This window comes from Toxoplasma gondii, chromosome IV, assembly GCF_000006565.2.
Source record: "Toxoplasma gondii ME49 chromosome IV, whole genome shotgun sequence".
Lineage (NCBI taxonomy): Eukaryota > Apicomplexa > Conoidasida > Eucoccidiorida > Sarcocystidae > Toxoplasma > Toxoplasma gondii.
Genome location: NC_031471.1, coordinates 363915 through 375906, shown reverse-complemented (window position 1 = coordinate 375906; position 11992 = coordinate 363915). Strand labels below are relative to the sequence as shown.

Genomic DNA, 11992 nt, shown 5'->3' with positions numbered 1-11992 from the left:
GTAAAAAAGACGACAGGACTTTTTAAGGAGACGCCAGCCAAGGATCTTCGAGACAAAGACGACTGTTCTCGCTCGCTTCCTCTCACCCGCCAAGGCTCCGGCTCCTCCCTCCTCTCCTCTCTCTCTGTCACCTGAATGTTTAGGCACTTGCATCCATCCCAATTTCCGCTTCGCCTCCATGTCTCCTCAGGCGCGCTTCGACCTCTCTCGACTGTCCCTTGCTACGCTCTCTCGTATGCTCTCTTTCGATTTCCTGCTTCTTCTCTCTTGATCTTCTTCTTCTCCTCTCTCTTGATCTCCTTCTTCTTGTCCTCTCTCTTGATCTCCTTCTTCTTCGTCTCTCTCTTGGTCTCCTTCTTCTTGTCCTCTCTCTTGATCTCCTTCTTCTTCGTCTCTCTCTTGGTCTCCTCCTTCTTGTCCTCTCTCTTGATCTCCTTCTTCTTCGTCTCTCTCTTGGTCTCCTCCTTCTTGTCCTCTCTCTTGATCTCCTTCTTCTTCGTCTCTCTCTTGATCTCCTTCTTCTTCGTCTCTCTCTTGAGCTTCTTCTTCTTCGTTTCTCTCTTGAGCTTCTTCTTCTTCGTTTCTCTCTTGAGCTTCTTCTTCTCTCATCCTTAGTCACTGTCAGAGCTGTCGGAGGAAGAAGAGTCCGACGAAGAGTCGCTCGAGCTTGAACTGCTTGAGCTGGAGCTGGAGCTCGAGCTGGAGCTACTTGACTCTTGAGCCGCGGCAAGCTGCAAAAGGAAAGAAGACAAATGCAAGAGCTGAACTATTAGCAGACCGAAGAAGAGCAAAGCCAGTGGAGACCGGCCGGGAACCAAGCTCCGCGGGAAAGAACAAGACAGACAAGGAACGCGCGACTGGCAGATGCGGGGCGCAAGACGAGAAGGCTGGAAGAGTCCAGGCCGCTGCGATGTGGGCGGAGAAACATGACAAAAATCAAATGGTTTGAGAGACCTCAAAACAAGGAATTGTTGAGATGGACAAAGAAACCTTGAGCACGCGACACAGGTGAAATACGCAGAAACGCGATGAAAACCAGAACGCTCTGCAGCAACGGTTGATCTCGTCTCAGCCTCGCTGCGCGGAGATGCGCGTTTGAAGTCGGCTGCTGCTTCTCCTCATGGACCGTTGTGGACCGTTGAACAGAGCGCGAAAGAAGCAGCGCTTCACTGGCTTTGTCGCACAACAGCAGACTTTTCTCGCAAAACCTTTCTTGCTGTCCCCAGCTGGGATGTCTCTCGCCTGCCTCCTTTGTCTAACATATCCTTCATCCTTCATCCTTCACCCTTCACACCACTGCCACTGCCGTCCTTCGCTTCCACATCTCCTTGCACTCTTCCTCTCTTCAGCCGACTGGGTCGCTTCGCCTCGAATCCATCTGGTGTTTTCTTTCTCCTCGAAGTCTTCCTTCTCCAGTTCGTTCTGCTCGACTTCGTTTCGAGACTTACGGCCTGCTCCTGCTGGGCGCGCTGCTGGAGCTCGGCGAGGAGTTGACGGTGTTTGTCGGTGAGGCCGCCCAGACCGATCGCTGTGAAAAAGTTGATGCAGAAGCGCAGATGCCGCGGATGATCCGTGGGGAAAAGCCCCTGCAGACACATCGAGGCGAAAACAGAAATGTTCAAGTGAAATGCACAAGAACGCAGTTTCCGCAGAGCGAGGGGGGCACCGGTGCAGGCGAAGACGGCAAGGTGCAGGCAGGCGACGCGCGAGAAGAAAAGAAGAAGAGAAGAAGAGAAGAGGGAAGGAAAGCAGAGAAAGACAGAGGAGAAAGAGAGAGGAGAAAGAGAGAGGAGAAAGATGACAAAAACAGGGCAAAAAGACTCGAGCAGCAGAAGAGAGAGAAGAGAGGAACTCTCGGGGAGCGTCAGAAAAAGCGTGAAAAGAGAAAAGAGAAAAAGAACTGAATCCCAAAAGATTTTCGTTTAACGTACAACCACGTAAGGCTGCATGTCTTCGCTGTGGATCCTCTCATTGAGAGTTCTCAAACCGAGATGCTCCGACATTTCCTGGAAGAGAATCTTGATGAAGATGCGCCCCGACGAAGTCGTCGTCTCTTCTGTGAGCTTGAAGACCTCCATCACTGTCCAGGGAATGGCATCTGAAGCAGAAGCGAACGAAACATGGAATCCCCTTAGACACAACGGGAGTCTACGCGTCTGCAACTGACCAAGTCGTCTGTGATCGACTTAAAAAAATTCTTGAAGAAGTTTAAAGCTAACAGGTAGATCTAAGTTTTGACCTTCAAGATCTAAACCGGTAGAGTCCAACTCGTAGTGTATACTCCCCAGAAGAAGAAGGTTTTTTCGAATTCCAGGTCACCTGTGTGGAGAAGGTGGGCAAAGAACTTGGCTGTGTTTCGAAGTTTCGTTGTCTCCAGACGGTGCACCTGAGAGAGAAAGAAAACGAGCGACTCCGATGTGGAGAAAACGAGGAATGAGAACCCAGAGAGATCATCACAGAGAAATCCACGTTCCTGCCGACAGGAAGCAGAGAGCTCCCGCGAGACGGGAGAAGGTCTCGCAGTGTGCAAGACAAAGAGACAACGGAGATTGTGAATTCCTCGTCAGGGTGCCAGAGGAAACGCCGACCATGATCCATACCACTCTCGTTGATATAAACCGATAGACCTACGCATTCCTTACACACTGAAACTAGGAAGGAAAAACACCCACCGCCGACGGAGCCATTGCTTTCGCTCTTCCTTCTCTGTCGTTTGACCTCTTTCGTCCTCTCTCTTCCTCTCATTCGCTGTCTTTCTCTCTCTCTCCTCGATCAGTGTGTTTCGCTCCTCCCTGAACGACGAGCCTCGTCGTTTTCGGAGTCTTCTTCGTCCGAGTCAAACAGAGTCCTTCGCCGCCTACCGTGTGATACTGTCGCCGCATCGCTTCCTGCAGACACTCCGAGTAGCGAGGATTCAGCCTCGCAAGCCGCTCCGCTTGCAGGGCGAAGAAACGCTGAAATGTGCGCTCCATGGCGCAGCAGTCGATCAACATGATCACGACTTCCATGACCAAGTCCTCCTGCGAAAAAAAACGTTTCCACACCGAAATAAAAGGCAATCGCCAGTGGAAAAAACCTCCTGCGTCAGCCGTCCGGGAGGTCCGAGGAACGCGCAGACAACCCTGAACAACGGCGCCCAGGATCTCACACAAAAGGAAAAATCTACTCCCCACGACAAAGACGCAAAGCACAATCATGGCTCTTCTACGCAAATAAAGACGCATTCGAATTCGCACCTATATAACATATATAAATATATATATATATATAATTGGACTGAATTACTTCTATGTACATAGACATATATAAACATAAACGCATATATATATATATATATGTATAAGTGTGGACTATTTTACATACGCGTGTATACGTTGCGAGGTTAATATGTCTCTGCAGATACACACACGTGCATATATATATATATATATATATATATATATATATATATATATGCACATGCGATGTGTATGCGATGTATATATGTGTGTATGTATACGTGTATATGTATATTTGAGTGTGAAAGAGAGCGACGAGAGAAGGAAGGACGCGCATTGATGGGTGGGCAGCGTGAGGGGGAGGCCGCAGAAAAAGCATTGCAGTTCCGGCCTGGATTCGTACCCGGATGTTCATCTTTAGGATTTTATGAACGCACTCCTCAAAGTTCAGCGATGACATGATGCAGAGATAAATCGTTTTCCTCATGTGAATGATCTCCGCGTCGGTCATGTCCAGAATCTTCACTGTGGCCTGCGGGGACAGAGAGCCAGCAAAACCACTGCAGGACTAGAAAGTGAACAACAAACGAAGAACGCGCGTCAATCGAAACATGAGAGCGAGGACCTCAATGAGAAAGACAGAAGCAGTCGCGAACAGAGAAAGTGACAGAGAAAAAAAGAGAAACAGACAGCAGATAGTTCTCCTCAGCTTCAAATAGAGGCAGAGCATCCGAGGAAGAGAAGATCGATGAAGGAAGAAGGAGGCTGAGAAGAAGACAAACGCCATGAAAAGAAAACGAAACGATAACATTTCTTTCTCGGCAGTTCGCACCTTTTCCCCCTCTCCTTCTTCTTCCTCGCTTTCGTCCTCGGCCTCGCTGTCGCTGCTGGAGGCGTCAGAGTCTGCGAGACACAGACAGACAGAAGCGGATGTCGGATCCCTCCGTGGAAGAACGGCGCCAGCGAAAGGACGATACATGCGGTGAAGCACCGGCAGAAAACACTCAGGAAAAAGAGAAAAAGTAGCGGAAACAAATAGGTCCTAGAAACGGCGTGAGAACGCGCAGCAGCTGAGGCGAAGCAGCCCCCGAAAAAATCGGGAAAACCACGAGAGAAGAGAAAGCAACAGAGAAACGACGAAGCAGAACGGCGAGAGAAACAGAGACAGAAGACAAACAGATAGACGAAGAGATGCCCGAAAGACAACATGCGCAGAAAACAGAGAACAAAGCTCATCACACAGACTCACCGCTGCTTTCTTCGCCAAGAATTTCTTTTGACAGGCGCGCCCACTTCTTCTCGTCGCTCGCGAATTCCTGAAAAAGGACAGAGAATGTCGACAGAAGAGAAGCGACTGAACCTTTCGTCAGAAAGGGAAAAGCCTGCGATCTCCTACCCTCGCGAAACCCTCTATGAGTTCTTCTTGTCTCCTGTGTTGCCCGAGAAAAAGAAACGACAAAAAACAAGGAACATTTTTCTAATGTTCCTCGGTGATTCGACGCGAAACGCCAAGCAAAAAGTTAACGGATCTCAAAGGTCACTCTCCACACTCGCCTCTTCGCTGTGCACTCTTTCTGCCATTCGACTCTGTTCTCTCCTGTCCTCCACTTTTTCTCTTCCTTCTCTTTCTTCTTCTTCTCTTTCTTCTTCTTCTCTTTCTTCTTCTCTTTCGTCTTCTTCTTCTCCCTCGCTGCTTCGACTCTTTCCTTCAGGTTTTCTTTTTCGCCTGTCGTCTGCTTCGACGGACCTCGGGGTCCTGCGCATGGAAGACGTTGAGCATTTCTTCGCCTTTCAAGTCCTCGGCGAGCAGGTCGATCTCATGCGTGATCTTGTCGTCTTCGTCGACAAGGTCGAGCTCCGCCGGGACCTGCGAAGCGCGAGAGAAGTCGCAGCGGCGCATGCGAAAGATAACAGGACCGAAGACAGCAGGAAAGGGAGCGATGCCGGAAGCAGAAGAAACTGCGGCGATGAGAGACACAAAACGAAAAAACAAAGTACGGAAGAGGTACCTCAGAAGGGGAAAACGCCCGGCAGAGACGCGAGGGAAAAAATCAGAGAAAAACAAATGCGACGGATAGGAGCCTCGCCTCTGTGTTCTCCCAGAGAGATCGAGAAAACGCGAGAAGCCTAGCGATGAGGGACCTCCTAAGCACATGGAGTCTGTGTGCACATCTGAGACTCTTTTTTCCTCGAACGTACTCCAGGGTGATCTTTGAAATTCTGTCTCCGCAAATCCCACAGCTTCTCAATCGTGTACTGCGTCTTTTTATCTGTTAAGCCTTCCTGGAGAATGCCTCGAAGACGCTCGAAGACGGCGTCGAAGCCTCGGCGAGAAACTTCAGACAGGACCTGGCCCACTTGCTGCAAAGAGACAGAGGCAGGCAAACGCGCGAACCGCATTTCGCTTCGAAAAAGAAGCTGCGAGATCTCCAACTCCAGCGAAAACCGCGGACGAACGCGAGGTCGGACCGGAAGGCAGAGAGCAGAGGAGGCGCCGAAGGAGAACGAGAGTGGAGAGAGCAGACACGACGAAAAGAGAACGGAGCGAATCACAGAGAAAACGCCGAGACAGAGAGAGAACGCAGAGGAGAAGGAAGCGATAGATAGATAAATAGCTAGATAAGATATATATATAGAGAGAAGACGGAGGAAGAAGAGAGAAAAGAGGATCTGGGGTGAAAGGGAGCCGCCGTTGAAGGCAAGAAGTCCGCAGAGAGGAACCGTGAAGACAGTCCGAGAAGCGCGCAGCTCTCGCACTGCTTTGGTCTGTGGCTGTGGAGAGACTGACCGTGAGAAAGCCGACACAGACTTCGACGGAGTCGTTCGTCGGTTCGTCAAGAAGCAATGCGCAAAGCTGCAGAGCGAGGAGCTCGTGGGCAACTCGCTGATTCACTAGATGTGCGAGGAATTGCACGCATGCCAAGCAAACGACTTTGTCGTTTCGACGATACGCTCGCCTGCAACGACAAAAAAAAACGTTTTCAAATTCGTTCCGCGAAGGTCAGCCAGCCGAAAGCCCCACAAACAACAACAGACGTGTCGACGCATGCATCTGATTTATACAAATATATATATATATATACATATATACATATATATATATATATATAAATAAACAAAGGTATATGTGTGTATATGTGTATTCTACATGGTTACAGGTATCTGAACCTCTTCCTACACGTAGAGAGAGAGGCGCATTTCACGGACCTTCATGTAAGTATCTCTCTCCTCGATACACTCGCATATCAGGAGAGACTCGAAACGCCTTCGAAAGCCATTGGTGAGGAAAACGGTAATGGCTGCAACGAACCTGGACTCGCGTTAAAGAGAGTCGTCTCTGTCGTTGATGTTCCTCATCTACTGTACTCTCATATATATATATATATATATTGGTAGATCTATATACAAGAATACACACATATACGTAGATACACATATATATGTATGTCTACATGCACATCGATTTGTCTAGACTTCTGGCTGTATTTGTGTGTGTCGTGAGCAGGACTGTGACGTTTCGTTTGAGAGGGGGGGGGGCGTATCTGACCGGAACTGCAGGATGACGCGTTTGAGAACTAATTCGCCGATTTCTGGAAGTTTCGCGTTGACGATACAGAGCAAGGCTGCATAGATGTTCGTGAAGCCTGGTGAAGCCATCTGCGCGCGAATGATGGAACGCGCCAGCAGGCCGCGACCTCTGACCAAGTTCTCTCGAAACAGCTCCTGGAAATAAAAACGAGAAGAGCGGAAGAGCGGAAATCTGGAGAAAACAGGAAGAGAAGGCGAACGACACTGTGCACTCGCAGGTCCTGAAGTTCGAAAAGGAGACTGGAAGGTCGAGTTCCGCAGCAGCCACAGTGGATCAGTAATTAAATGAGCAAACGCGTTGTGAAGTCTGAAGCTTTCCAAACCACGGACGACGTCCACGTACCCACATACATTTCCGCGCACCTGGGGTCACCTCGAAATTTGCATTTCTTAAGGAATCTACACGCAGATGAAAAAACTGTTCAATCCCTAAGACCAACCATACAGGTACGTGACTATGCATGCCTCTCGCCAAGCATCCACACAACAGAAAAGAATGTATCTATCGATATCTATACATATATCTATACATACATACACATATACCCATATACAGATATATACATATACCCATATACAGATATAGACATATATGCATATTTATATCTATATCTAAATCTACATCTAAATATATATATATATATATGTATGTGTGTATGTGTGTGTTGATTCGTCGTTTTTTCCTTTTGTCTATTTCGCGAAGGTACCTGGACAAGGTTGTGGATGTTGGCGACGTTCACTTTGTTGACGAGACCGTTGATGGACTTGCGGAGGGCCTCCCATGCTTGTCGCTGGAAGGGCACCGAAGACTTGTCGGAAATCTGCTGCTGCAGCCGCGCGAGCTTGAAGGGTGGAACGTAGACACCCCCTGAAGGAACCGCATGCACCGAAGGCGACGCGACGCATGCACTTGAAAGGAAAAGCGAAACGCGAACCGCAGAGCGAAATGCGAACCACAGAGCGAAGGGCGAGCCGCAGAGCGAAGGGCGAGCCGCAGAGCGAAACGGGAGACAGATACACCGACAGGAACGCGAGTGGAGAACGGATCGGAGAAATGCATCAAGAGAGTGTGTCTTCCCGCGTCTCCAAAACCGTTGTTTCTCTCGTCTCAAAGAGGCGTTTTCCGACCTCTCCCTCAATCCTTCTTTCCCCGCGGCTCTCCGTCTCTTGCTCTTCCTGCAGTCCTACCTGCGCGACCGAGAGTCTCTGCGGTGACCTTGGAAACTTTCTTTTTCATGTAGTCCTCCATGTCGCGGTCGACTTGAGGTGCACAGTCTCTCTCGAGGTCTCGAACGAGGTCAGGATTTATGAATTCTCCGTCTCGTTGCTCTCTCCTCTCTGCTCTCACGCTTTGTCTCGCGTCTCCACTCGCCTCGGATTTAACGCGACGCGAAGGCGACGAAGACCGGCCTCTGCCTCTTGTCCCTCTCTCAGTTTCTCGGCTGCTGCTTCTAGGCTCGCGTTTCACTCGAGACTCGAAGCCCCCTCTTCTCTCTTGTTCTCTTTCTTGTTCTCTTTCTTGGTCGCGCTGGCGGACGACGGCCGAGAACGCCCTTCGTGACAGCTGAGCTGTGAGGCTCTCCGCACCCGCTTTTTCGAGGTTTTCTCTTTCGTCTTCTCCAGACGAGGACGAAGAACAGTCTCGCTTCTTCTCTCGCTTCTTGTCTCCCTCCTTCTCTCTCTCCTTCTCCGTCCTTCGGCCTCGGCGCACATCGCGATTCGTTCTTCTCTCTTCGCGTCCGTCTCTCGTTTTTCCACTGAGGGCTTCGTCGAGAGCCGCGAGCATGCCGTCGCCTTTTCTTGCGCGGTGTACATGCTTGTCCGCTCCGTTCACCGCCGGTTCCTCTCTGCTCTCTCTATCGGGGCTTCTTCTTGAACCTCTTTTCATCTCCGGCTCTCCCCTGCGTTCTCTTCTCGACACCGCACGATCTGCACTGTCGTCTCTGTCGCGTCGCTCTCGTCCGTGGTTCCCGCGGACGCCGTCTTCTCGACTTCTCGGTCGATCTTCTCCTCGCTCTCTTCTTTCTCTCTCTCTGTCTCTTCGTTGTCTCTCTCGAACTTCCTCTCTTGGGGGATCTCCTCCGCGAGATCTCACCTCGTCCCTATCCTCCGACCGTCCATGGGTCTCGCGTCTTCTCTCTCGTTCTCTTCTTCGCGCTTCCCTCTCCTGTCGGTCTGCCCTCACATCTCGTTCTTCTCCCTCTTGTTTCTTCTCTCGATCGCCTTCTCTCCGAGTCGTCTTCCTCACCAAAGCGTCGCCTTCGGCTTGAGAGTCTGTCTCTCGTCTCCGTTCTCGTCTTCTCCCTTCGCCATAGTCTCCTCGTGTCTCCCTTGCGTCGTGACTCTCATCCTCGGCGAAATGTCTTTCGCTGGGCGGAGGGTCTCTTCTTCTCTCGAGGGATCTGTCTTGTCTGTCTCTCTTTTCTTCCCTCTGTGCAGATCTCTCTCGCTCCTGAAATCGTCTCTCCGCGCGTCGCCTTCGCTTCCGCTCTCTCTGCTCCTCTCCACTCTCCGACGAGGCCTCCGCGCTCTTCGTCGTCTCTCTTCTCCCTTCCTCCCTCCCGTCTCGTCCCTCTCTGTTCGGTCTCTTGAGAGGCGAAGGATTCCTCTCTTCTCCTCCCGCTTTCTGCTCTCTCTTCTCTTCTCTTCTGCGCGACTCTCTGCGCCGACCCTCCGCCTCTCTGCTCTCGGAGCGTCTTCGTCGTCTCTCCTCCTCTTTCTCCTCCGAGCCCTTTTTCCTCATCTCCCAGTTTTCTTCTCTCTCTTCCCTCGCTTTTTCTCCTCTCTCCTCTTTGTATCTCTCTGCGCCTTGCTTCTCTCTGTCGCCTGTCTCCGGGGAGGCCTCACGACGCGCTCTCCCCTCCGGCGCCATTTTTGTGTTTAGCTCGGTACGAGGACCTGAGAAAACAAGGACTTCTTTTCGAGTTTCGAAGAGAAAAACGAGGCTTCGAACGGCCTGGCTTCGGATCCTCTCTGCCGCTTCCTGGTGCGTGATCGGTCCTCACAGACATACGAGAAACGCGGAGCGAGAGAGCCAATACGAGACTTCGTCGACGAACGACTCTACGAGAAGGATGGAAACGGAGACACCACAGAGCATCTGGAAGTAGCTGCTTTCTTTCGGGGAGAGCGACAGAGCGTCGTCTCGCGAAAAACGATGGAAGAAACGGAGAAGCGAGACAAGAAAATACTTCGCTAAGCACGGAAGAGACTGCGACACCCCCAGAGGAAACGGAGACGAGAGAGCCGGCCGCACTATGAGAGAAGAGCAGTTTTGGCAGAGAGTCCCCCGCGGAGAGGAGACAGAAAAAACAGATCGAGAAAGAAGAAAAGAAGAAGACAGTTCGCAGGGGAGGGAGTGAAAGGAAGCTGAAGGAAAGGGAGAAGAGCCGGCGTTGAAGAAATCGATCGAGGTTGGGGGAAACGGTCAACGCAGCGGACCCTGCACAGTGTCTGGGTGTGAGGCTGGAAACAAGTCGTCAAACTTGGAGCGAAAGGAAAACCACTGGACAGAAGGCACACAAAAAACAGAAGAGAGACAACGCGGGGAAAATGTTGCATGCAAGGGTGCTGCCGGAGAGGACAGACTGGCGGCGCCACAGAACGCCCAGGAAGGAAAGAGAAGAACGAAGACAGAGTTCTCACGCGCGGAACGCTTGCAGTTTTTCCGAAGGAAAAGCTCCGAAACTCGCCAGACCGCGAGGCGTAGAAAGCAGGCATCGAGAGAGACAACCATCACGAGACCAGAAGAGGCGGCGCTTCAAGGACGCCTGCAGAGAAAGAAAGAGCAGCGAAATCCGCAGAAAAGGCAGGACCAAGAACAGAACGCACAGAGCAGCAGGAGTCAGGAGAAGCAACAGACAGTGCCGAGGGAGCGACACGGTGAAAGGAAAACGATGACAGTTCAATTTCGCGTGGAAAAGGCAAGCAAGAGGGAGACTGAACGAAAGCGAAACGCTGGCGAGAAAACGACAGATTGCATGCACGGGGGGATGAGCGCAGCGCAAACTTACAGAGTTCCGACAGTCACGCTCTCTCTCCCTTTTCGAAAATCAGCACAAAGAGAGGAACAAAAACGAAGAACGGGGAACTGGAGCCTTCCAGATTTACCGAGAAGAGACGCTTCGACGCACACAGTGTCTCCATAACGCATAAAGGGGTCCTGGTCGCCACGACGCTCCGCCAGGGTCTATGGAGACGCACAGTCACTTTTTTTTCCTTTCTAAGAAAGAGAGAGTTTGACCGACATCCGAAGACAAATGCCGTCTTTTTGCCACCATTTGCCTCGTTTTTTCTTTGGTCTTTCCCCGCTGGTGCCTCCCCCCTCCCGACTTCTTGATGAAACGCGATTGTTCCGTACTGCTGCTTCCTTCCGAGAAGCGTCTCTCGAACGAAGGCGGAGAAAGAGCGACTCTGGAACGCTGTTTTTACTCTCGTACACAAAGATCAAGTTCCCTCCCTGTCTCCTCGCCCCTGCCTCTCGAATCTGACACCTTAAAAAACGCCGGAGCTGTCCGCACTTGGGGAAGCTGGGAGTTCTGCGCAAAATCCGTCACGCAGCGAAGGCGAATCGTTCAACGAACATCCGCTTCAGAGTTGCCGGCCGAAACGCTGAGAAGACCGAGTAGAATCTCGCCTCAACGTGCCGCCCAGCGACACACGAACGGGGAAGAGGTATACATGATCTGATTATAAAACCACACATATACCTATATATATATATATACATATATATATATATATATATATGCAGATAGATTGAGAGAGTGTGTGTAGAGAGATAGATATCGCGAGATGCATTTCGATATAGCGGTGGCATTGAGCTTTTGTCAAAACAAAACAGACGACTTCAACAAACGGAATGAGTACCAAAGTGAGTGCTTCCAAAAGAAAACAAGGGAAAATCGTGGCAGTGTAGTCAAGGAAATTACAGCCAGAACGGGCGGAAATCAGCTTAGAGGCACAGTTTCTCAGAGAAAGCCGAGGAAACGGAGTTTAGGCTTGCTTAGCGCGTTCGCAGCTTCAAAGGGAATGCTTTCTTGACACAGCCTTTGAGAGGTCTTCCGATTTCCGTGAAGGACGTTTCACGTATTGGAGGAAACACACATTCGTTTTCGTTGCCATTCAGCTGTATGTTCTTTCCGAAAGCATGCACCCTTTAAACCGTGCAAACTCTTGTAAAAGTC

General features: G+C 50.7%; 1 protein-coding gene across 1 annotated transcript; it reads right to left on the bottom strand.

Annotated features, from left to right (window-relative positions):
- Window positions 1-482: 482 nt before the first annotated feature.
- On the bottom strand, window positions 483-10689 carry TGME49_320430 (cell-cycle-control protein (translation regulation), putative). Its single transcript, XM_018782991.1, has 14 exons — window positions 7995-10689; window positions 7514-7674; window positions 6766-6941; window positions 6007-6175; window positions 5418-5579; window positions 4966-5085; window positions 4468-4534; window positions 4051-4121; window positions 3622-3750; window positions 2862-3020; window positions 2320-2386; window positions 1932-2098; window positions 1449-1586; window positions 483-731 (listed from the first exon to the last, which is right to left on the bottom strand). Exons 1-14 carry the CDS (start codon window positions 9676-9678, stop codon window positions 612-614), a joined length of 3390 nt encoding a protein of 1129 aa, XP_018638064.1. The 5' UTR covers window positions 9679-10689; the 3' UTR covers window positions 483-611.
- Between the last annotated feature and the right edge of the window lie 1303 nt (window positions 10690-11992).